The sequence below is a fragment of the Typopeltis vanoorti genome, chromosome 5 (genome assembly GCF_054136105.1).
Source record: "Typopeltis vanoorti isolate ZY-2024b chromosome 5, IOZ_Tvanoo_1.0, whole genome shotgun sequence".
NCBI lineage: Eukaryota > Metazoa > Arthropoda > Arachnida > Uropygi > Thelyphonidae > Typopeltis > Typopeltis vanoorti.
Window position 1 is genome coordinate 18,859,220 of NC_143553.1, and position 27,551 is coordinate 18,886,770.

General features: G+C 35.0%; 1 protein-coding gene across 3 annotated transcripts in view; it reads left to right on the plus strand.

Moving 5' to 3' along the window:
- The window catches only part of Gmppb (GDP-mannose pyrophosphorylase B), a 169,427-nt gene that overhangs the window by 100,268 nt on the left and 41,608 nt on the right, over positions 1 to 27,551 (plus strand). For all 3 annotated transcript variants that reach the window (XM_090392277.1, XM_090392275.1, XM_090392276.1), the window contains one exon: positions 14,986 to 15,192. In XM_090392277.1, the coding sequence (XP_090248403.1) occupies positions 14,986 to 15,192 (207 nt within the window). The remainder of the gene's footprint in view (positions 1 to 14,985; positions 15,193 to 27,551) is intronic.

Genomic DNA, 27,551 nt, shown 5'->3' on the forward strand with positions numbered 1-27,551 from the left:
TCAGATCTTCACTTTACGACAAATAGTTGAGAAAGCATGGGAATATAACAAAGATCTGTATTTAAGTTTTGTCGATTTGGAAAAGGCATATGACAAGGTGCCAAGAGAGAAGCTATTCAATACGCTGCAGTTATATGGTGTCAATGGGGCATTATATCAAGCAATACTTAGTCTGTATTTGAGTTGTAAGTCAGCAGTTAGAATTGAACGAAGTACAGGAAGATGGTTTAATGTTAAATCTGGTGTGAGACAAGGATGTACATTATCCTCTCTGTTATTCATTATCTATATGGATCACATTATGAAGGAAAGTGGTATTAAACCTGATATCAAAATTGGAAATGTTAATGTCAGCTCTTTGCATTATGCAGATGATGTTATACTTCTAAATAAATCCGGTACAAGTCTGCAAGATTCCCTTACTAAATTGAATAACTGTTTTAATAGATATGGTATGAAATGTAATATTGTAATAGATACGGTATGGTGTGAAAATAGGCAGAAGCATTGAAAATATCAACTGCATTTTAATGTAGAACCTGTAGATGAAGTAAAATATTTAAGCTACTTAAGCACAATTTTTAGTGAAGATGATAAATTAAATATGTAAATAGACAACAGAATCAACAAATCTGGTATAGTAGGAAGTAAAGTGAATAAATTCATATGGAATAAGAGAGATTTTAATAAAAACACTAAATTAGCTGTGTACAAGAGTGTTTAAACTGATTTTAACTTGTGGAGCAGTGTGAGTTAGAAGTAAAACAGTTGGCCAAAGACTAGAGACTGCAGATATGAGAGTCCTGAGAAAGATTAGGGACGTGAACTGTTCATGTCCGTAATCTTTCATACATACATATATGGCATCAATGGCAATATCATATTAAAAACTTGGATATTAGGAAAGAATTCGACATTGTTAGCATCTAGGAATGTGTTAGCAGAGCTAATCTCAGATGGTATAGTCACTTAAACAGAATAGGAAAGTAAAGATTAGTAAAACAAGTGTTCTCTGTCAGGTTTTGCAGGAAAAAACCCAGAGGAAGGCCAAGATATAGGTGGATTGATACAGTAAAAAGTGCCTTACAAGATCTAAACATAAGATCTGATAATATTAGTCTTGACAGGTAACAGATTGATTTGGAGGAAAATTGTAGATAGGAAGTTAGTAATGATGTAAATTTTTCACATAGTACTATCATATCCTGTACTTGAGGGTACAGGATTTTGATAGAATTTGATGATGATGATGTATAAAGTGTATCAAAAATTATTGAGTTGAGATTGTAACATTGATCAGGTCAGTATTCCCACTGATAATTGATACAAGTGTGAAACTTAGTTTTCTGAGGATAAAATGGCAGGAACAGAAATAGGGGATATATAATTTTCTGGAAGAATAGTAAGGTGAACAGAGAAAGGGTAATTCTGTTAATGATAGCAGAGGAATTGTCTTTTAAAAGTTGAAGTGGAAAACATTAGTACATGTAAAGCTTTTGAAGCTATTTGGCATGAAGTTGAGAACAGTTGAATTGCATATTTAATAGAATGTTGCTGATTTAGGATTTATTGAGTTTCTGGGGGATAACTGTCTTAAGCAGCATATGATGGAAACAACACAAAGTTTTTGTGTTGGATTTGATGATATCTGTGCAAGATAGTTGTGAATGATGTCTCAACGTTATTATAAGTTGGTGAGAGTGATCATAAGTGGTACTGGTTTGTAAAGTGGTCAAACAGTAAAAGTGTGTTGTCAAGAAGGTATATGTGGAATTATAAGGTGGGTGAAGTCAGCTAGCATATGTACACTTGGTTGATGAGCTATGCGGGAAAAGTCATTCATTGGGCATGAGAATTACCATATTTTTCCATGTATAAGACGAACCCTACTTTTTTGAACCCAAAATTAAGAAATCAATATTTTAAACATAAAACAGAACTCATTTGATATTTTTTTAAATATTCCAAGTATATTTAGTAATTAGGTAATATTTTTAAGATACATACTAAGATGCATTTTTAGGAATGCATTTAAGATGCATTTTCTGCGCTAACTTGGTTCGTGTTCTCATGGTCAACCCTTCTCTCCTCATTAAGTTGAAGCACCATGTTGCCTTTCCTGTGAAATCAACAATGTTCATTTCTCTCGCAAACCTTTTTGCTTCATATTGAATAAGCTTGGTTGACACACATATCCCTTTCCCTGCTCCATAATCCAAGTCTTAAGCCTCTGCTCCAAGTTTGGCCATTTTGCTGGTTATCCTCTTAAAGCCCTCTTCTTTTTTTGGCATCTTGAGTAGTTGTTCTTCCTGTTTTCTCCACCGTCTAATCATACACTCAGTGAGAGGAGGTCCGAACTGTCTCTCTGAAGCTTTATTTCCATGTTCTTTTGTGTAATTGATGACTTTTAACTTGAATTTTGAAGAATATGACAATCTTTTATTATTTTCGGACATTTTTATGTGCTAGTGCTCAAAATATTGTTAATGCACTAACTTACCCCACCAATGAATTGTAGACATATGAATGCTTTCAGAGTTCTGATTGGTTTATTCACAATCAGCTGTTAATGACGTCAAGCGACAGAGTTAACAGAGGCTAATGATTGGCAGAAGACTGTTCGCAGAGATAAGGTACCGGCAGTTTGGCCACAGCAACCATGGGTCTCTCAACCAGTTCCCCCCATGTATAAGATGATCCCCAATTTTTGGTCTAAAAATTTTAGAAAATAGTATTGTCTTATACACGGAAAAATACGGTAATTCAGAAGCATATGACATTGCTGCATTGCATAACTGTATACTAAATAAGTATGTATATATGAATAAATAGAGTATGAGTGAGATGGATGAAATTAATCAAGTGGTATGGGAAAAGATGTTTTATAGAGGATATACACGAGGAGTGTAAAATGCATTCCAGAAAGCATGACAAGCATAGTTATATATACGAGGGTGGTCTGAAGAGTTCTCTGCCTTGAACATAGATGGCAAAACTATCAGCAAGATTTTTTTTTTTCCTAAGTTGGTACATCTGTCATAAGCATCCATGTGAAATTGCAAATCGTCCTATCCAGTAGTTTGTTTTATAGTCCGAAGCAAAAGTATTGTCTGTATCCCTTGAAATGGATAAAGTTGAGTATCATGCGGTTATAAAATTCTTTGCAAAAGAAGGTTTAACGCTAAAAGAAATTCATTCGAAGTTCATAAAAGTTTATGGGCACTCCTTCGTTTTCGACAATTAAGAAGTGGTCTGCCAAGTTTAAACGTGGCTGTACCAGCCTTTAAGATGATCCACATGAAGGGTGTCCAGAAAGTGTAACAACACCAGAAATCATCGATCAAGTACATGATATGGAATTGGATGACCGGCGAGTCAAAGTGCATGAAATTGCTGAGACTATAGGCATTTGAAAATAACATGCAGGATATATTTTGCATGAAGAACTTCAAATGAAAAAGCATTGCACCAGATGGGTGCTGCACTTGCTCACAGCAGATCAGAAATGCACTCTCATGAAAATCTGAACAGTGCTTGGAGCGTTTTAACAAGAATAAAACTGATTTTGTGCTTTGATTTATTACTGTGGGAGACTTGGGTTCACCATTACACACCAGAATCCAAACAGCAGTCAAAACAGTAGACAGAAGTCAGTTGTTCAATGCCAAAGAAGACAAATTCGGTTCCATCAGCAGGAAAGGTTATGGCATTGGTGTTTTGGGATGCTAAAGGCATTTTGTTTATTAATTATCTTGAAAAGGGTTAAACAATAACCAGGGAATATTATTCTGATCTTTTAACCAGACTACACAAAAAAATTCGTGAAAACAGTTCCAGTTTGCAGAATAAAACAATCACCTTTCATCAAGACAATGCAACTGCCCACAAAGGTGTTTTGGCAATGGGAAAATTAAGAGATCTGCACTATGAATTGTTATAACATCCACCATATTCCCCAGATTTGGCTCCCTCTGAGTTCTATCTCTTCTCAAAACTAAAGCTCTTCCTTGCTAGTCAGCGTTTTTCTTTGAATCAAGAGGTGATTGTAGCTGTAGAGAGTTATTCTGCAGATCTTACTGAAAACCACTACAGGGAAAGGTAATGGTGCTGGATCATTGATGGAATAAATGTTGAAAAATAAAAATAATTTTGAAATTATAGATTTGTTTTTTCATTGGTAGGCAGGCCGAGAACTTTTCAGACTACCCTCGTGTGTGTACACACACACACACACACACACACACACACACACACACACACACACACACACACACACACACACACACACACACACACACAGAGGTATCTCTTGCTTAACGAGGATTCGATTAATGAATTTAATCGGCGAAATTAATTGCGGCAATCCCTTTGGAAGATCATTGAGCAGAGTAAGTATCAGATGCTCTTTCATAGTTGCTCCACATGTGTTATTAAAGCATCTGGTAATGTACATAGTAGTAGTAGGCTTCTTTATGTGGTTTGTGTCTATGTTTATGGCAGTCATTATTGAAGTAGTTGTTTAACGTGATTACATAGTGTCTCGGGTTTGATACGAATTTTTATGTGAGGTCATTAAAGAATTGGTCAGTGTTTCATGTGCAATAGCTCTCCAAAGCACAGCAGTAAAAATGATTCTTTTGTGCAATGATTTTAATTTGGACAGATAACTGTTATGCCATATCTTAGTATTGTTTTGCAGATGCTATATTATTAGTATTATTGCACAGGCATATCCATGTAGTTCCTAAGATTCATCGTGAGAGACCCAAACTATCTATCACACAAAACACAACTGCCTATCAACCAACTTTTGCAATCCACAAATCCTCAATCTATCCTCATAGGGAGCATTCCACAGACCACTTGCTATCTTCATCACTTGCCCCTGGATCCTCTCCACCACTTTCTCATCCCCTAAGTAACCCAGGTAATCAGGCATGAGCACAGTGATCCAGATGTGGTCATATTAAGGCTTTATAAAGAGAAATGATAACTCCATTATCTCTGCTTGTTAGTGTGTTCTTCAATAACCAAGTAATCCTGCAAGTCACCCTGGTTACTTTAGCAATATGCCCTTTAAACTTCAACTCTCTATCTACTACAATTCCCCCCCTCCCCTCCCAACCTGGCTTCATCAATTTCCTGGAGTATATATAGTTCCCTCAATGTGGTACACAGCTTGTAATCTTTCTATTCCAAAATGCATAACTTTATACTTTTCCACATTAAATTGACATCCATTATGTTTTGCCCATACTGCTAGCATTCAAATCATCCTATATGCTCTTTACATCATCTTGATTAACTATTACCTTACCCAACTTCCTGTATCATTTATGGACAAATTAAACAGGAGGGAGTCAAACTGGCACACCACTAGTGCCTTCTCCTAGATTCTTCCCCTCCATATACTACTTTTTGGTATCTGCCCATCAGCCACCCTTTTATCCATATCACCAGTTTCATATCCATCCTCATTTGTTGCAGTTTGCATAATAGTAGATAATTTTCTTAGTGTTGTTTGGTATCATATCCTTTACTTGGAACAATTTAGCTGCAATAATGGGAAGTTTTTTTTGAAGGCAATCAATGTGTTTGATCATTTTAAGTGACAGTTGATATAAAAGCTCAGATATTTAACATGTTATGGATGTAGTTTAAGGACAACAGGAGGTGTTCGCATTGATAATACAATGATGTGTGTGACTGTAGTGTAATTAGTACTGGATGTGCGACTGTTGAGTTTTTGATACTAAAATTTGAGTTCTGGTATTGTTTATTGTGTTTGAATTGTTATGAAAGTTGAAAGTATCTCGTTGATTCATTTAGGTCTTGTGCTTTGGGGAGGATGATGTTAATGTCTTTGTGGACTGTTGTTCAGTGTCGTCTGCATATTAATATATCTTGACTGTGTATGGAGAAGTTGTGAGTGTCATTTATGCTTATTTTAAAAAAGTTTGGTTATAATATTGCACCTCGAAGGACTTTTGTCCTTCAAGGTGCGTTCAGTTCGAATGCCTGTACTCTGGTTGCCATATATTTTGTTTTTACCTAAATTCTGTTTGACAGGTAATTCTTCAACCAGGTATGTAACTTTCTGTGAATTCCAGTGGAGTGTAATTTGTCCATTAATATTTGATGGTCGAGAATGTTGAATGTTTTTTTTTTAGATCTAGGAGTATAATAAGTAAGGCGAATTTGTTTTGTCCAGAACTTTGTATATGGCATCTTTAATATCTTCTAATAACATAATAGTTTTGTTTTTTGGAATCTGTATTGTTTTTGTGAGATTATACTATATTTTTGAAGTAATTTTGTAGTCTAGTGTGTACTATTTTTTCTAGTGTTTTGAGATGACAACTAAATTGGCAGTGGTTCTGTAGTTTTGTATGTCAATTTTTTTACACTGCTTGTAGAGAGGTCTAATTACAGCTCCTTTTAACTTGCTGGGGATAATACCCTTATCAAGTATTGCACTGATTAGTTTCAGAAGCACCAGGTATAGTTGGTTAAAATGTGTTATAAGGTGTGTTAGCCTGATATGTATCCATGAGCTAGTTTAGGGTTTAGTTGGGAGAGATCATCTTTCAGTCAGATGGAAAGAATATATATTCATGCTGATCATGGTGTTGGTTTTGTGTTGGGGATGATTAGAGTGGTGTCCCTCTTGAGTAGTGTAATATTGTTTACAAATTTTTGGCCGAAGGTATACTGATTTCATCTCTTGATTGAAATTATTGGTGCTGAAGTCTTGTGGTGACATTTTCCATTTCCAAAAGTAATTTCTTTTGGCAGTGCACATTTTGGCTGTTAATTGGTTTGTTCTGTGTTATAATTGAGTATCATTAGGTGATTTTTTTTAAATCCCTTCCAAAGATTGTTCTCGAGGAAAATGCTGTTTAGTATACCATTGTTTACCTAGTGATTTGTCTGTTTTCTTTTCTTTTCTTTTTTTTTTTTTTTTAAATGTTTTGTTGACTTTATTGTATATTTCTGTACAACGAAAGAGAAAATTTTCATGTAAAGTTATTGGATCATCCAAGCTAGACTTTTCCAAGTTGTATGCTTTTATGAGGTTGCTTATGGTATTTTTTACTATGATGGTCGAGTCCCGTTTGCTACATACAGATTGTGTATGCTTGTGATTGTGGTACAGTTGACAATTGTGCTGCAGAAAGTGTTGCATAACGATCTGTATTTTTATTGTTATTGTTGATGATATGTATGAGTTTTGTAGGTGCATTTATGTTTCTGTGATCAATGCACGATTTCATAAATATGTTTCTCGGTATCTTCTTTCTTGTTGGAGAAGTTATAGTCATCTTGATGTTGTACTGGCAATATATCAAGGTAGGCATTCGTGGCAGCAGAGGTAAGATCTAGCATATTGATATTGAGGTTTCCTAATAAGTAGTCTACCCTATTTTACCAATTTGTGTTTTGAGAGCTAGAAACCATTTTTCCTGGTTTCTAGTTCTCAGAGAATATTGTGAGTGTTTGTGTTTAGGGGTCTGTATATTAAGTTAATAATATATTTGTAATTTTTTTTTTTGTTAGTGCTGACTCCTAACACTAATATCTCCATAAAGCGCCTCCATAGTGCAATTGGAAGAATAATGGAACATTGCACTCTTCATTTGGAAAGCACCTAAGTTTGATTCCCATGACGAAAGGAATCTTTATATGGGCTTTTTCAATTGAAGGTGAGTTAGCCGATCTTGTATGGAGGTAGCAGGGTTTTTTGTCCTGGAAACATGTCAGTTTTATCCTCTGTATAGGCAAATCAACAAGAACACATCCAACTTACTTACAGACAAAAAATACTGTTGGTGTTAGTGATGGGCAGTAGATGGTGTTGATAGTGGTAGTGTCATTGTGTCATAATTGGAGAATTAAGTAGTAGGGGAGATAGTGAATGCACAGTACCGTAGAGTGCTTTCCTGTGATGACTCCTTGGAAGTGCCACATTGTAATAATGTTTTGGAATGTTAAGTTGGTTAGAAAGATCTTAGAATGAAACTCATTCTAAGGTCTTCTAATAATAATAATAATAATAATTTTTATCCATTTTATTTGCTTTTCCCATTGGACAGAGCAAATAAAATGGATAAAAATGATCCTCATTCTGAGGTCTTTCTAACCAAAGAATATTGTTATTTTCCTGACAGCACCGTGAGAGTTTTGAATATATATACAGGGTGTTCGGGATAAATTTGACAGTTTCGTAAGGAAAAAGAAAATCTTCTTTGTATCTATTAAATTTAATGAATTGACAAAAAAAACATTACAGGCAGAGTTAATTACAATACTATCAACAAGATTTACTCAAAATAACCACCATTAGCATCGATCACAGCTTCAATTCTGCTTCGGAACCTCGAACAAGCTGATGCTACAGTCTCCCTGGGAAGGGCCGCAAAAACTGTTTTAATTTTATCCATTAACTGGGCTTTTGTATTACTGGAAGTGCGATTGGTGTCTTTTTCAACTGCGCCCCATACAAAATAATCCATGGGGTTAAGGTCTGGGGAGTTTGGAGGCCAAACATTTGGACTGGTGAAGTCGTAGAAATTTTCAGACAACCATTTTTGACTTTTCCCAGAGGTGTGGCAAGGGGCCGAATCCTGCTGCCATACATACGGCCTACCATTGGCTACCCTTGTTATCCAGGGCTTGACTACAGTTAGCAACTCCACGAACAAAGCCCGAATTCCAATGCCAGGGTTCTTCAACACCTGTTCCTGCAGATTTGCGAGGAATTCTGCTGTACGAACGCAATCAGATCGTCTGCTAGGGATCTTTCTTCTTGCTACATCCTCGTAGTCACCATTGCAAGTCTCTAGTTCATGCCTGATTGTTTTTACTGTATTCAGGGAGCATTGGGCAGCAGTCGTAATATCCTTATTTTGATGGCGGGCACGAATCATCATGATACAAGTTATTCTCTTCCATGATTCAGGTGGGTTCCAGCTATCCATCCTTTCTGACATCTTGTATATGAATGAAGAAGGGTCCAAACTTTTAAATGAAGAGAAGTGTGTGTTAATACATGTAACTTACGGAAAAATATAATTAATTATAAATATGTCAAATTTATCCCGAACACCCTGTATATATATTTTTGTAATTATTATTATTTGACACCTTCAGGGAGTCCAAAGACTCATCGAGGGAGAGTGTGCCAACAGAATTGAACTATCGATCCCTTCCAACTGCTAACCATGCTTAAACTTGCTTAACTTTTTGCGTGAGCCATTAGTAGCAGAGGCTCTACCAATCAACCAACCCTTGCTGGTATATACAGGTAACTCTCATATAACTTGGATGTTAGGTTCCATAGAAATGCTGCGTTATGTAAATCGTGTTATGCAAGACTCAGATCACATAGAAAAAGTAGGGTTATGTTCCGAAATAGTTTTTTTTTTTAATTATATAATGACATATTCAACAAAAATATATTTTTAATTATTTCAATTTTTTTAATTTTTATTTAATTCAGCAATTAAATAAAAATGTAAATAATTTTAATAAATGCATTGTATAAAATTATAGAAATTACAAATTCTACGTAAACTTCGTTGCATATAATGCATAAACGTTTTAGGCAAAATAAAATAAAGTGCATATTTTAATCATCATCACTCTTCAAAAATAACATTTCATAGATGTTCTTTATTTACAAGTGCCAGACATCATCATCACTTAAGATCTCTTGGACATCATTTGTATAATTCTCTTTGTATAATTCTACTTTGGCTGGTTTAGTTATCAAGAAGTCAGTAATAAGTGTATAGGTGTCCTCCTGCGATGAGTCTTCAGACTCCTTGGAGGTGTCATAGATAATAATAATAATAAGACTTTGCTTACCACTTTGCTGCAATTTTTTTTTATTAAGTTCATAATATGAAGCTAAACAAATATCCAATTGTCTCTTGGATTTTAGGGAGAGCTCCATTGAGGGATCATTATCTGTAAAATAACTTCCTAACTTTCTTGCCAAGTCCAATCCTTCTGCTAATTTCTTTAAACTGAATTCTTTAACAGATTCATCACAATAATAATCTTTGGCAGAACTTTCCCCACCATTTGGTCCAACGTCATATATTAATTGTACCAGTTCCTCCTCATTTAAATCTGTTTCCCCATCAATTAATTCACTAATTTTGTTTTTAACCATATTACAAAAGCCCTCTCCACCAGAAATGTGTGTGATGTTTATTATACGACTTAACTCGGCATCCATACAAAATTTTGTTCCGGAACAGCTTAGAGGGTTGTAATTCCTTAATGGACAGAGAAATAATTTTGGATTAGATTAGGAATAATTATTATATTTAGGCTATTTTGCCTGCTTCTGTTTAGGAGTGCCCCTGTTTAAATGTCATTGGCTTTTCACTCATGGATTCTTAGGGCATTGTAGATGTATATTTATCAATAAATATATGTAGCATAAAGCAAGAGAAATTTACACATACATTTTTCTGGGTGTTGTGGCTTTTCTTCTTTCTGCGATGCGCAAACTACTGCAGTTAGGGTGTTTTGGAAGGAAGTGGCATCCACTTCCTCCATGTGTTCAGACGACGACCAAGCATAGTCAAAATGGACCGCACCCCCTTCAACCTCCTTCCCCCCCTCTAAAAATCAGTTGCTGTTTTCAACCCCTTTCATCCTTTCCCACCCTGTATAAAATAACGCTCCACCTATTCCTAATAATATAATATTTACAAAAAAACCCCCGTTTTTTCCCCCATTTTCTATTTTAATTCCCCCACATTGCCTACCCCCCCCACACTTCCTTCCAAAGCACCCTAACTGCAGTAGTTTGCGCATCGCAGAAAGAAGAAAAGCCACAACACCCAGAAAAATGTATGTGTAAATTTCTCTTGCTTTATGCTACATATATTTATTGGTAAATATACATCTACAATGCCCTAAGAATCTGTGAGTAAAAAGCCAATGACATTTAAACAGGGGGCACTCCTAAACAGAAGCAGGCAAAATAGCTGTAAATGTAATAGTTTGTTAAGAGGAGTAACATGGGAGTTTTCCCAGAAATAATATCCATGATTAGGAATAATTTTGGATTAGATTCAATTTTTTCCAAAATTAATTGGAATGTTCAGCGAATGTAATGACTTAAATGTTGATATTATTCCTTGGTCGAGTTGTTGAATAAGTGAAGTAGTATTATGTGGCAAAAAAAGTTATTTTAATATTCAGATGGCTTAAATTTTTTGGATGGCCTGGTATGTTAAAATTAGTAGAATTTTGAAATCGATTCTTTTCTTTGGGTAACTTTTTTACATCGGTACAAAACACTTGAAAAACTAATTTTCAAACATACTAGCTGTCACCCATGCCTTTTTGTTGGCCTACCAATAAACAGGTAGGTATGAAAGGACTCTTGTCGAGCCCTTTCATAGCACGAGGATTTGAGGAATGATTAATAAACATTGGCTTTGTCATGTAATCACCTGATGCATTACTACAAAACAGAAGAGTAATTCTGCCTTTGGAAAATTTGAATCCAGGAGTTGATCTTTCATTTTTCAAAATATAGGTGCATTTTGGCATTTTTCCCCCAATATAACTCTGATTCATCCACATTGAACACCTGGTCTGCACTATAACTACCCTCTTCAATGATTTTTAAAAGTTTTCCTGGGTATTTCCAGGCAGGTTCTACGTCTGCTGATGCTGATTCTCCCTGGACTTTAACATTATGCAAAGAAAACTGCTTTTTAAAGTATTCGAACCAACCCTTACTTTCAGTACTTTTTTTCAGTACAGGTAGTACTGAAAGTTTCTCTCTGAAAAATCTTGATCAAGTTCTTTAAAATGTTTATAAACTTTGAGAGTATTTTGTTTAATAAGATTTCCATCAAAAGCAATTTTCTTTTGATGCAATCTTCTATCCAAATCATTAGAGATTTCTCCATTTTTTTCCATTAGAAATCATGTATACGAGCAACACACTTTGCACTTACTGTTGATCCAGCAATAACACTTTCTCGGATATTATGTTCATTTTCTTTGATTGTTTGAATTATTGATTCATTTAAATTCAAAGCTTGCAACAACTTCTGGTTTTTCTCCACAATAAACACTCGATATGGTAAACAATTGATGTATGTGTGCTAAAGGGTATTTCTCCTAATATAAATTTGCTCCTTATAACTAATGCATGATATTGGCAGACACAAATTTTAGCAAAAATAAAATTTGATTTTTGAGTCCCATGGTGAAAAATACAGGTAGTTCTCACTTAACAAATTCCTGCTTTACGAATTTTTATTTTAAATTGTGTGTGGCGAAGGTGATCAGGGGTGTCTACAGGGAATTACGCAGCATATAATGACGTAATGATTAGGTTAGAGTGAGCCTCATTCACTCATGAGCCTTGGCGACGTGAAGGTGTCGCCAAGGCTCGTAGTTTTCTTCAATTATACCTGATTTTTTATTTTGTTTTCTTTTTAAAGAATTAGGGATGATAAAGGTGACATGAAAACAGGAGAAAAAGATATCCTTGAAGTATGGAGTAATTACTTCGAAAAATTGCTAAATGAAACAAGCCGTGATGAGGATAGTCACTCGTGAGTGACTGAGCGAGACTCAGTCACTCACAAGCCTTGGCGACGTGAGAGTGTTGCCAAGGCTCATAGTTTTCTTCAATTACATCTGATTTTTTATTTTGTTTTCTTTTTAACCAATAACCATTTCACTTTTCCAACAATGTCAAAAAGAAGAAACAACAGTGCAAAACCAGAAAATGAGCAAAAGAAACAAACAAAAAAAAAAGCGGTCATGTTAGATCAGAAACATGAAATTATTACCAGCTATCAAGCCAGTAGTACTCTTAAAGCTCTTTCCGAGAAAATTTCTCAGAAAATAATGCTCAATCTATGCAGTCTACATGGTTGTGTAATAAAGAAACAGGCAGCATATTTCCATCCCTCATATAGAAAAACTGTTAACTGCTTGGATAAGTGACTAAACTCAACGATTAAACATACCTATTACCTACACAATGATTTGTACTAAAGCATTAGCCATTTTTAAAATGCTGAAAGACCAAAAAGGGGATGACTGCAAAGTGACTTTTGCTGCAAGTAGTGGGTAGTTTGACTACTATAAAAAGTGAACTGGTTGGCATAACATTAAAGTAGAAGGTGAGGCTGCAAAATCTTATCCAGAAAAATTAGAAGAAATAATTAAAAAAGGCAATTACTTGCCATCGCAGATTTTTAACATTGATGAGACAGGCCTTTTTTTGGAAACGGATGCCTGCAACAACTTACATCGCAAAAGAAGAATCCTCAATGACAGGTTTTAAAGAATCTAAAGATCGCATCACTCTACTATTAGGAGGAAATGCTGCCTGGTGATTGCAAGTTAAAACCCTTATTTGTGCATTCAGAAAATCCAAGAAGCTTAAAAGGAGTTAATAAAGATACTCTCCCAGTAATATGGAAGGTAAATAAGAAGGCATGGTTCACGAGTTCCCTATTTGAAGATTGACTTATGCATCACTTTCTTTCCTGAAGTGAAACTTTATTGTGAGAAAAAAACAAATTCCATTTAAAGTGCTTCTGATAATTGACAATGCACCTAGCCATCCCTCATCAACTAACATTTGCACTAATGTAAAATTAGTCTCTTTACCTCCAAATACAACTTCTCTTATACAAATAATGGATCAGGGAATGATTGCTACATTTAAAGCACATTATCTCAAAGAGACTTTTGAAATGTTAGTAGAAGCAACTGATAAAGATAGAAACTTTTGGAACAAGTTCAACATTTTAGACACAATTCGGGTAATGCAGAGCGCCTGGCATAAAGTTTCTGAAAAAAACTATGAAAGTAGTATGGCAGTTTACTGATAATTTCAAAGGCTTTGAAGAGCCAACGAAGATTGTGAATTCTGAAACTCGAGCAATCTTAGGTACGGCTAACCAGTTGCAAATGGAAGTTTCGGAAGGTGATGTTAAAGAGCTGATTCAATCTAACACTATAGAACTCTCACCCAATGATCTCCTGAATTAGAGGAACAAGAAAGAAATGAAGAAGAAGAAGACAAAGACGATAACAAATGTGAAGCTCCAACTCGGTTTTTCACTTTAAAAGGCCTGGAAGAAGCATTTAAACTTTTCAAAAAAGCTCAAGCAGTCTTTGAATCACAAGATTCAGACTTGGAATGATTTAGTAAATTTCCCGGTGAAATGAATAATGCTTCAGCTTGCTATCGAGTTATTTTAAACGAAAAGAAGCGAAAGTTAACAAAATAGATGACACCTAAGGCCACTGATTTACCCAGTGATATAGAAATGAGATCATTTTTTTTTTCAAAGAATCTTTTTTAATTTAAACTTTTTATTATGTTATTGTGTAAATATGTAAATCTTTGCCCAGTAAAGTCTTTTCTTTACTGGGCAAAGTAAAGAAAAGTATATTCCTTCTTACGAACATAAGTCTCGCTTCCAGCATTATTTTTCCAGCATTATTCTAAGGCAAATAAACTCCTGCTTTATGAATTTCTGATTTACAAACTGTTGCAAGGAACTACCTGTATATGAAAAGATAAAAGGCTACTGCAATTTGTAGACCATGTTATATTAAAACAGTGTTGTATAATTACCGCGCTGAACAAGGGTTACTACAATTTGTAGACCGAGTTATATTGAAACCGCATTGTATAAGTACCATGTTATATGAGGGTTACCTGTAGGTGTGTACATACTTATTAATATTGGTAAATGATGATAATTGATAAATTACAAGTTATTTCATTTATTAAATGTGTATAAATATTATACTTATTGTAATTTTTTTTCTTTTGTGTTTAATTTATGTAATGGAAAGATGGAAAACAATGAAAATACCTAAAATGGTATGGTGGTAGTGGGGGGGGGCAATGAAAATGTTCTTGAAATGGCTGCATAAAATTTGCAAATAATTCTTATTCTGTGTTTCATCTTTTGACAGCTACAACCCACTTCTATAGAAAAAGAAGTTTTTCCACAAATGGCTACATCAGGTCAGTTGTTTGCAATGGAACTTCAAGGCTTCTGGATGGATGTTGGTCAACCAAAAGATTTTCTTACTGGCATGTGTATGTACTTAAATTACTTAAAACAGCAAAATCCTTCAGCACTTCAACAAGGTCCTGAAATAGTTGGAAATGTACTAGTGGTGAGAGACAGTTTGTTTTCTGCAATGTAGGACAAGCTGAATGTTCATTTGTTTTCTCATAAACATATTTCACTATTAGTGTTTGACAGTGTGAAAGTACGTTTGAAAATCATTTTAAAACATACTTTAAGTACATTTTAAAATGGTTTTCAAAAGGTTGTAAATGGTTTTAAATGTACTTGAAACACAGTTTTACGACTATGCCCAAAGATAAAAAGCAGTACTTTGTCTAGTTTCGATCAGTAATTATGTAAAATTGATGCAAAAGGAGAAATAGAAATTTATTATTGTCGACCAAGCTAAATTATATTTAGCTTAGTCACCCTCCTCTCTTTCTGTATGTGTGTGTGTGTGTGTGTGTGTGTATATATATATGAAGGATTCATATATATATATATATATATATGAATCCTTTTATGAAGTTTTATGAAGGATTAAATGACTAGAACCAAGATTTAAGTAAAAAGGTTTTAATATAAACACACTACTAGTTTCGGCCTGTAACAGCCTTCTTCAGGTGACATTATAAAAGAAAAAAACACTAAACATTGAGGGTTAAAAGACTATGAACAACACAGACAGTTATACATAATTAGCATGAAAATGTTGTAATTGTATTTGAAGCTGTTCTTTCGTTTGTTGCATTGTTGGGAGAGTGCGTGTTTGCTGCATCACGTGAACGCCAGTACATGATTACAGCTGAATGACTATCTGGGAGGTTGTAGCTTAAGTTGTTATTTAGATGAACAGGATTGAAGATGATTTCTCTAGATTCCACAATTTTTCTCTCTATTTCGTCACTGCAACGGAAAATGTTAGTAGATTTTTCCCAGAAGACTTTGTGACTTAGGTTATCATCATTAGGATTAGCCGAGAAAATATATATACATAAATATATATATATTTATTTATGTTATATATATATATAAATACATATACGGGGTGCTTAATGGTCAAAACTGTATAACTGAGAGGAGACCTCCACATAGCCTTTAAAGGAATGTGGAGAACCGACCAGGGCTTCTGACCTAATGTCCAATCCTCACCTTCTCGTGGTGCACCCTGTTGGGTATCTACTTTGATACTGAACGAACAAGGATGGGCTGGCAATATGGGATTTAGCCGACCAAATTGTATTCTTATTGGCTTAAACCACAATATTAAATGATGGTACAACATGATAGAATTTCATGCCGGCTGGGGCGTCGTCCGGTTAAACAAGGCCCCCGTTGTTTTCGCCAGGGAACCAGGGCGAACAGCGAAAAGTCAGCTACTGGAACAAATCTGAAAACAAACCCCAACTTAACATCACCAGAGTTAAAGATCGGTACTATCAACGTAAGAAGCCTGAATGGCAAAGAAATGGAGCTAGCTGTGGAATTAGATAAGTACCAGATCGACATAATAGGGGTGACTGAAACAAAAAAGACCAAAACTGGTGAGATCTTTCTGAGCAATAAATACAAAATGTTATATTCAGGCAATGACAATCAAGGAAAAGTAGGAGTAGCCATAGTATTCAAAACAAAATACGAGGCTAATCTTCTTGAATGGCAGTCAGTCTCAAGTAGAGTAATGTGGGCAAATATGAGAATGGGGAACTGGACAATGAGACTTATTTGTGCCTATGGTCCCACAGAAGGTTCTACTAAGGTGGAAGTGGAGGAATTTTTTGAGGCTTTAGAAAAAGCAACTGACACAATGAAAAAGGAAAAGTTGGTCCTTATTGGGGATCTAAATAGTAGAGTAGGAAATGATTGTGAGACACAAAAATATTTTGGGAAAATTTGGAGAAAAGAGCAAAACTAATAATAATGGCAAATACCCGTTGGATTTCTGCTCAGGACATGGACTGGTTATTACTAACACCATGTTCCAACATAAAAATATGCACAAATTCACATGGAGAGAAGAGGCTAGAAATAAGAAAAGTCTCATTGACTATGTTATTGTTGATAGTGATGTTTTCTCCCAGGTGCAGGACACCAGAGTGTACAGAGGATTTGAAATTGGAAGTGATCACTATTTAGTCTTGAGCAGGATAAAATTGAATTTCATATTGAAAAGAATAACATGTAAGAAAGTTTTAAAGCGAATAAAAGTTTAGAAGCTCTCAGATGTGAACTGTAGACTAAAATACAGAAATATTATTGAAAAGAAAATGAAAGAGTTTGAGAACAGGAATCAAACCTTGGAGATTCAGTGGCAAACTCTGAAGGAAACATTGATTGATTCTGCCAGAGAGGCATGTGATGAGGTTGTGTGCAAGGATAAAAAAATCAGAACTCCCTGGTGGACACAGGAAGTTAAAGAGGCAGTGAAGGAAAAGAAGAAAGCATATCAAAAGTTCCTGGCAAATAAGTCTGCTTTTACTCTTTTACAGAATACAGAGACAAATGTAAGAAAGCTAAACAGTGTGTAAAACTAGCTAAACAAAAGTCATGGGAGGACTTTGGCAAGAATATAGAAAATAAATCTCAAGTAGGTGGCAAAATATTCTGGAGGTTGTTGAAGAAGCTTAGGAATGGAGGAAAGAGTGCTGTAAAAGGAATTAGAGATGATAAAGGTGAAATGAAAACAGGAGAAAAAGATATCCTTGAAGTATGGAGTAATTACTGTGAAAAACTGCTAAATGAAACAAGCAGTGATGGCAGCACAGTGATAAAAAACACTGACCAGGCATGCAGTCAGGAATACATATCCATACTTGAAGTAGAAAAAGCCATCAAAGGCTTGAAATGTGGAAAGGCAGCAGGAGTAGATGATATTCGACCAGAAATGCTGAAGTATGGTGGTATAAGAGTCTTACAGTGGCTGCACTGCATAGTTCAGAAAGCCTGTACAGAGGGACGAATTCCCAATGATTGGAGTAGAGCTCTCATAGTACCCATATATAAAAAGAGAAATAAAACTGAATGTGAGAATTACAGAGGTATTTCCCTACTGAGTGTTCCTGGCAAGATCTATGCAAGTATACTTGAGAAACGGTTGAGAAGAATTGTGGAAGAAAAGCTTGGTGAAGAACAACCTGGATTCAGGCCAAATAGAGGCTGTCAGGATCAGATCTTCACTTTACGACAAATAGTCGAGAAAGCATGGGAATATAACAAAGGTCTGTATTTAAGTTTTGTCGATTTGGAAAAGGCATATGACAAGGTGCCAAGAGAGAAGCTATTCAATACGCTGCAGTTATATGGTGTCAATGGGGCATTATATCAAGCAATACTTCGTCTTTATTTGAATTGTGAGTCAGCAGTTAGAATTGAAGGAAGTACAGGAAGATGGTTTAATGTTAAATCTGGTGTGAGACAAGGATGTACATTATCCCCTCTGTTATTCATTATCTATATGGATCACATTATGAAGGAATGTGGTATTAAACCTGATATCAAAATTGGAGATGTTAATGTCAGCTCTTTGCTTTATGCGGATGATGTTATACTTCTAAATAAATCCGCTACAAGTCTGCAAGATTCTCTGACTAAATTGAATAGCTGTTGTAATAGATATGGTATGAAGGTCAGCAATAAAAAGACAAAGACAATGAAAATAGGCAGAAGCATTGAAAATGTCAACTGTGTTGTGAATGATGAACCTGTGGAACAAGTAAAACATTTCAGCTACTTAGGCACAATTTTTACTGAAGATGGTAAACTAAATATAGAAATAGACAACAGAATTAGCAAAGCTGGTATCGTGGAAAGTCAATTGAATAAATTCATATGGAATAAGAAAGAAATTAGTCGGAGTACTAAATTAGCTGTATTCAAGACTGTGTTCAAACCAATTTTAACTTATGGATCTGAGAGCTGGGTCAGAAGTAAAACACTTGACCAAAGACTAGAGACCGCAGATATGAGAGTCCTGAGAAAGATTAGAGGCATGAACAGATGGCATCAATGGCAATATCATATTAAAAATGAGGATATTAGGAAAGAACTTGACATTGTCAGCATCCAGGAATGCGTTAGCAGAGCTAATCTCAGATGGTATGGTCACTTAAATAGAATGGGAGAGGAAAGATTAGCAAAACAAGTGTTCTCTGCCAGGTTGGCAGGAAAACGACCCAGAGGAAGACCAAGATATAGGTGGATTGATACGGTACAAAGTGCCTTAGACGATAGAAATATAAGATCTTATAATGTTGGAGTCTTGACAAGTAACAGACTGATTTGGAGGAAAATTGTAGATAGGAAGTTAGTAATGATGTAATTTTTTCATGTAGTACTGTCATATCCTGTACACCCCTTGAGGGTACATGGCAGGAATTTGATGATGATGATGAAATACATATACATACAAAATAGGGTCTGATTTTTAAGATTTTAGATTTAGGCTGATGCAACAAAATGCTTCCTTGAAATCTATAAGTAAATTCACAATAATGAAATGTACAGGTAAATGAAATATACAAGAAGCAAGTATGAAAAAAGTAAATAAGAATTAATTAAATAAATCACATTTTTCTGGGTACAAAATATGCCAGCTAAAAATAACATATATCTCTTAAATTCGGCTGTACTTCAAATAAAAGTTGAATGATGCAACTTAACTGTTTGAAAGAACCTATTCTTTATTATTATATTATTTTACTCATTCACAATATTATTATATTGTGAACGAGTAAAAATTGTAGGTTTGCTACCCAGATATGAGTTAAGAAGGAGGGCAATGATAGTAAATGATTCCACATGCAGACTGTGTAAGAAGAAATGGATGAGAGTTTTTAGATGTGTGTAGTGTGTTTGATGACAGAAAAGACCTGAATAAGGGGGACAGCTTGCACTGCATTTAAATTCATTTGGCATCAGGCACCTGGAAAAATTACTTATTGGTATGAGACCTAATACAAAGAATCAGGGAAACTAGATGATTGAAGGAGGAATGGAAAGTGTGTGAAAGTTCAGCTGTGGTATGCAAACGTGATAATGATGTGAACAGCTTTGAATATGGTTATGTATCTGTTGAAGGGGAGGAAAAACGTGCTTTGGGCTCTCATCTTTTGAGTATGTCTGCAGAGCGAAAAGAGAAAGTTCTGCAACAAGGTCAAATTGATTGCATATCTAATAATAAGACTAGGCTAGGTGGTAATTTGTTATGTCTATACACAAATGCCAGATAGAGAAACAAAAAAAATGAGCATAAGAAACAAAGGGATTGAGTTTGTTGCATTATTGAATACGATGTGGTCTAAAATTATTGGCTTTAGTGAAACCTGGCTATCAGAATCAGATGTGGTAACTGGAATTGAATGTAATGGGTATACCATTTTTAGGAATGACAGAAGAGCTAGGAGTACTACTGATCATATCAGATGACTCAAGTTTAGTTAGGGTAGAAACACAAGAAAACAATGATGGTTGCAGTGTCTCATGTAGCAGTGAGCTTGAGTCTATCTGTGATGTGGAGGCTAGCAGAATGAAATATATGGTAGGGTGTTGCTATTGATCTAGTGGCTCATTTGCAAGGGACAAAGAAATGCATCTCCAATTTAGCCTTATGGATACTAAACAAGTGATCATTATGGGTGAATTTAATTATCCAAACATTGATTGGGTAGAAGAGAAATCTCATGATAACAAAGAAAAGGAATTTATTGAATTGTTGTGAGACAACTTTCTCAAGCTGCATGTGAAAGAAAGAACTTGAGATCAAAGGGTGTTGAATTTGCTCATAGCGTCAGAAGGGGTCTCTATTAAGAATATGGCTATTTTACCACAAGTTGGTGACAGTGATCATGCCATGCTTTTTTGGGAAGTATCTAATTGTATCTAAATCTAATTATCAAAATGTTAAAGAAGTTCTAATTCAAATTAGTATGTCTGACAATGAAAAACTAATGAATAAATTGGAGGCAAAGAAACTATCAGTATATTTTAATGAATATGAAACCACTTTACTAACAGTTTTATGGGATTAATTGTTACGATCATTACAAGACATGAAGTGCAATTTATTGTTAGGGACAAATCTTTTGAAATCGCTTTCCGAATTTATCATGGATGTCAGGAATAAATTCTATGAAATTGAAAACGATGCCAATTTTTTAACAGAAAACCGAAACTACAAGGTGGACAGTTTTAAAAGAAGAAAATTGCAATTTGAAGAAACTACTCATGAGACACATTTTACTGTAAAATAAAATTTTGTAATAAAAGCGCATAATGTTATTTGTGACATACCCATTTCTGAAATATCTAGGAAAACTGCCGGTTATGCTGATGTACTAAAAGATTTTCAATTATTTTTCGATTTTAAAATGACTGATGTTGAATTTAATGAATGTGTGGACAGAATAACTGCAAAATATGATAAAGATATTGACATTAAATATTTTAGAGATGAAATTCTTCATTTCATTGTATTCATAAAAGGAGAAAATATCACCGATCCTGTTGACATATACAAATTATTAATTGAGAGTTTGCAGTCTACATTTCCAAATATAGAAACAATTCTAAACATTTTTTTGACAGTACTTATTTGTAATGCTAGTGGTGAGTGTTCATTTTCGGTTTTGAAATGCGATAAAAATTATTTACGAAATTCATTAACTCAGTTGCATTTAACTAATTTGTTGGTGATGTTCATAGAAAACGATGTAGTTCAGTTATTACATTATGAATATATTATTGATAAATTCGCTAAACATAAAGTGAGAATAGTTCCAATTTAGTTTTTTATATTTACAATTCTAATGTATGTATATACATGTTCTAATGTTCCAACAGTGTTTAATAATTTTTAATGTAAATTTTAACAATTATTAAATATAAATTTTAGTAATTTTTTATGTAAATTTTACATAAATTTTCTGCAATAAAAAAGATAACACAATGTAATGTTTCCTATTCTTTTTTTATTAAATAATTTATTATTTATTTATTCGTATGGCATAAATAACAAAACATGCAGTACAATACACTGTCATTTTAAAAGCCAATAAAATTAAAAGGTTGTATCCATATTAGTCAAATAGTTCATAGCTTCAGGAGTAGCACTTAAAAAGTCTGATTTATCTCCTGAATATGCTCTAAGATAACACTGGGTCACAATATGGTCCACAGTTTGTCTTTGAGCTCCACAATCACAATGAGGGGACTGTCGTTTACCCCATTTAAAAAGCATATCCGCACATACACCATGACCAGTTTGTATTCTATTAAGCTGAGCCCAGAATTTTTGTGGAAGGTTAGAGCAAGCATTAAAACTTTCTTGTAATTTGTTGAGAAAAATTTTTGTAATATCATCTACCTTGTTCTCCCACTGTCCTTGCCATTTTTGCTTCAGGTTGAAATTAGATTGTAATAATTGTTGGGCTAATTGCAGTGGTGGATGTCTCAATCTCAGTCGTTGTATACTTAAATCTGGGAGATCTAAGTGTATTGGCAGGGCTGTGTTCTCCAGGAGTTTCTTATCCTCCTGTAAGAGAGCTTTGGCCCTTCACAGACTTGTTGGAACAGTGTTGCTAAGAGTTGGGAGCCAGTGTGTGTGTGTGGGCATTGATTTGATTGTGTCAGAAATCAGTCTCATTGTATTATTTAGTTGGTCATCAACAAGTTTAACATGTGTGCTACTTAGCCACACTGGTGAGCAATATTTGGCAACAGAGAAAACTAGACCAAGAGCTGTAATCCATAGATTATCGGCTGTTGCTCTTCATGTCGTGCCTATTAGTTTTTGTATTATATTGTTATGGGTTCTTAACTTAGCAGCAACGTTTGTTAGGTGTTGCTTATAAGAGAGCTTGCGGTCCAGGTCAAGTGAGATGTGAGATGGTGACGAGCAAGTCGTATGTGTATAGGTTATAAAGTAAGGGTGTCAATACTGACCCTTGTGGAAGTCCATTATTAAGTTTTCGTTGTCTGGAGATTTTATTTCCTAATATAACTTGAAAGAAACATTCCATTGAGCATGGAGGATATTAAGTGCGCAGTCCGTTTACATTGGACTATACTAACAAATTTGGTAAACCTTCATGCCATGCTGTGTCATAGGTTGCTGTTAGGTCCAGAAAGATAGCTGATGGGTTTTTTTTTTTTTTTTTTTTTTTTTTTTTTTTTTTTGCTTCTGGAATCCAGCTTCTGTGTACCCTGCTCAAAACAATTGGGGGATATTTTTGTTTCTGTCTGATATTTATAAATTTCTGCAAATAATTATAACTATTGGGTACTTTATACATGAATAAATATTTCTTACTTATGGATAGGGTGTAATTGATAAGATATTGTTTAAATAATTGATATTTATTACAATTTGAACAAATTATACATTTTAGCATGAAATAATTTTAACAAGAATTGCCAAAAACACTTGTTAATTTTTAATAGGACGTATGATCTCCATTAACAGCCAAAACAGCAACACATCTTGATTGCATGGACCAGATAAGATGATTTTGAGAGCTCGAAATTGTTCTAAATTTCGAGCTCTTGAAGTAATCATGGTAGCACCAGTTGAGCAGAAACGTGCCTACCTAAAACATCCCTGGCATGTTCTTCTGTCAAGTAATGACAAATACTGATCGTCTCTTGGATTTGTTGATGATGGGCGACCTTGACCTTGTCTTCAGCAAACATTTCCCATCTCCAGAAAGTGATTCCAAAGTTGCAAAATTATGCCTTGAGATACACGACATGCTTGAGTGACAACTTGCTGCATTTGTCCAGCTTTTAATCGACCAATGGCTCATCAAACCATGGATTCTGAGATATCATGTTACTCTGCCATTTTTAACAAAATAATGGATGATAGGTGAGAAGTTTACAAATGAAGTGATAATTATGCACTGTGGAAGTGAGTGCAACAAGCCACACTTTTATACCCCCACATGCTAATATGGCTAAGACACGTTTTGACAAGTCTTAACATAATTTTCTATGCAGTCGCATGTTCTACACTGTTGTATATTAAGAATATTTTAAAAAATGTGTTACATTTGCAAATTATTTTTATAACTTTATAATTTATTATAAAGTTATAATTTATTATTGTTAATAATAAATTATAACTTTATAATTTACAAGAAAACCAAAATATCACCTAATTGTTTTGAGCAGTATATGATGTTAAAGCAAGCACTTGATCACTGCAACTACGTTTTTCTCTAAAACCAGCTTATTCATTCGGGACATGCTGCATGATTGGTATGGGCAATCTTCTTGTACAGAAGGTGTTCCAGCATTTTATAGGTGCAGCTCAGTAAAGCAATAGGTCTGTAACTTTTTTCCTCCTGGGGCGGTTTTCCAGGTTTAAGAATGGCAACTATTTTTGACTTTTTAAACTGGCTAGGTAGTCGACCAGTCAATAATATATCAGACAAGAATTTAGAAAGCCATTTTATAGTATTTGGCCCACTATTAATCAGGAATTCAGGATGGAAGCATGGGCCTTGCCTGCTTTGACATCTTTTATGATAGCTTTTGCTTCATCTGTAGTAAAGATTGAGGCATATTGTGAAACAGCAGGAGCATTTGTTTTTAACACTTTTTAAGTTCTTTCTTAACTTTCTTGGTATGTTCATGGTCCCTAGGTGTCCTTGACATATTAACGATTTGATTAGCTATTTTCTCGGGGGAGATCGTTATGCTTTTTCTTTTAGGTAGATTAGTTGTTGATAGTTTTTGGAGAAGATTCCAAGCTTTTCTACTTGATCGTTTGAAGTCAAGGTTTTCAGCCATATCAATCCATTTTGTTTTTCGAGATGAGCTCAGATTATGTAGTAATTCATCTGCTATTTCAGGATCTTTACTTTTGAGGAACTATCTATAAAGATTTTCACTCTCTTCGTTCCATCTGGGGACGTTATCTTTTCTGTAACCTCTAGGGATATATTTTTTAGCAGTTGATTTTATTTATTTATTTAGCGTATGGCTCACACATGAAAAGTTACATTACACTAATCCTTAATATATATGGATATAGTAATAGACATATGTACAATAATAAGACATAATACAGTCATAAAAGAGACAATCAAGAATAGGCTACAACTGAATGTCTAGGTTGATTATCCAGTCAACTGCACTTAGTGTAGCATGGATGAAGTCTGACAGGTTTCCGCTGTATGCATGTTGGACACATTCTGCTGTAATATGATTAATTGTCTGGTGGGGTGATCCACAGTCGCACCTGGGTGAGGCAATCATGCCCCATTTGTAAAGGTGGTCTGCACATCTGCCATGCTTGGTGCGGATTCGGTTAAGGACAGACTAAGTTTTCCCAGGGGCGGTCAAAAGCCGAAGGTATCTGTGTTGGGTCCACTAATTCATGGAAGATTCCTGTTGAAGTGTTACACCAGGACTCTTTCCACTTCTCCTTCATGTCGAAACTTGTTTCTGCAAGATTTTTTGCTGTTAAGATTGGAGGGTGCCTTGACTTTAGCCTGTTTATTTCTAAGGGTGGGAATGTCTTCATGGAGTGAAAGATTTTGGATTTCCATGATTTTGTTGTATTCATGTAGAAGAAAGGTGGATGTGTGGAGGCAGAACGTTGCTTAGCACTGGGAGCCAGTAGGTTGGGGTTGATTTTACAGTTCCAGAAATAAGGCGCATAGTGGTGTTAAGCTGAATATCAACCAAATACACATGGGTGCTGTTCAGCCATACGGGTGAGCAGTATTCAGCTGTAGAGTAAACAAGGCCAAGAGCAGTGCAGCGAAGCGTTGTTGCTGAGGCACCCCAAGTTGTTCCACATAGTTTTTGCAGTAGCAGTTGATGTGGTCACTCCTACGAATCTCTTGTACTCTGTAACTGTAGCAGGTATCCAACAGACACATTTATCCAATTCGTTTGCAAAATTTCTCCAATTTGCTTTTTTAAAATTTCAACGTGGTCATGGAAAGGATCTTGTTATAGGTAGCGTCATGCCAATTTCTAATAACGCCAGTCGATGTTGACTGTGTGGGAAGTTAGATAGTACACATCATCTTGTTGGTAATGGTTGCCCTTCTGTGTTTAACAAAACAAAACATAAGTCCGCATTAGACTCCGTTTGCCATACTGCTGATCTAAAGGTGTTTCTATCCTTAGCATCAAATACAAGGTGTATATTATTTATTTCTGCCCATTGAACAAGGGCAGTACCGCAGTTGTTGTTATCACGGTACTTCTATTTTTCATGATGGCAATTAAAATCGTCATTCCATACTGTTGGATGTTGATAAGTGGGTATCACCTCTATAGTCCATGATGTTAAAGGAGATTTATAGACATTGACTATTGTTATGTTGTGGATTTTCACACTCACAACATGGGTATTATTATTACATCTTGTTAGGATGAAAGCATTTTCTATATCATTCTTAATATATGTCGCAATGCCATAATTCTGATGGTATGTAGCACCAATCAGGGTGTAACCATTTATTTTTCCTCTTCTGTTAAGGTCGTCTTTGTTTTCAGCATGCATTTCTTGAAGGAGCACAGCATCAATATAATCACATTTTGCTCTGTTAATTCCCTCAATATTCAGTTGACACATCTTAAGGCTAAATCCCAATTTTTTGTCAGCATCATCAATAAAAACAGGAAAATCAGTATTGCTTGACTGTATGCCTTAGCCAGGAGAACTAAATATTAGACTGGCTGCCACATTCTAGCTCAATTAGCGTTACCCAGGGTGCACCATGAGGAGGAGAGCTAGATTACACCCCAATAAATAATTAATATTATATTTTGCATTTTATTTTAAACGCCACAATAAACAGTAATGAGGTATGATAATCATATCTGTGACTGCAAAAGACTAAAAACAGAGATTTATTTTTAAGGAAACAGTTGATTAATCAGCATTTTTTTATTAAGTAATAAATTGATTTGATAGCATTACTTAGTATTTAGAACAAAGGGCCTCAAAACTAGGTTGTGCTTGGGGCCCTCCAAGTGCTTGATCTGCCACTTTCCATTAATACTTTAAGGAGTATTAATGGAAAGAAAATCAAACTTGTGGAAGAATTTAAAAAAAATACAACATGGAAGTAATTGGCATTACTCAGACATAGAAGACAAAAAACATGTTAGATCATACTAATTCATAGGTATAGGATATTATATTTGGGCAATAACAGTCAAGGAAAGGAAACAGTAGCATTGAACACCAAACATGAAGATAAACTTCTTGATTAGAAGGCAGTTTCAAGTATAGTTATGTGTGCAAACTTCAAAATGGAGAAATAGATGATGAAACATATTTGTGCTGTGGTCCCACAAAAGAACTGAAGGAATATTTTGAGTCATTAAAGCAAGCAGCTGACATAAAGAAAATGAAAAAAAAAAGTTGTCCTTGTTAGAGATCTAAACACCAGAGTTGGAAACGAATCCCACCAGGCCTATAAGAATGCTTTGGGAAAATTTGGAGAC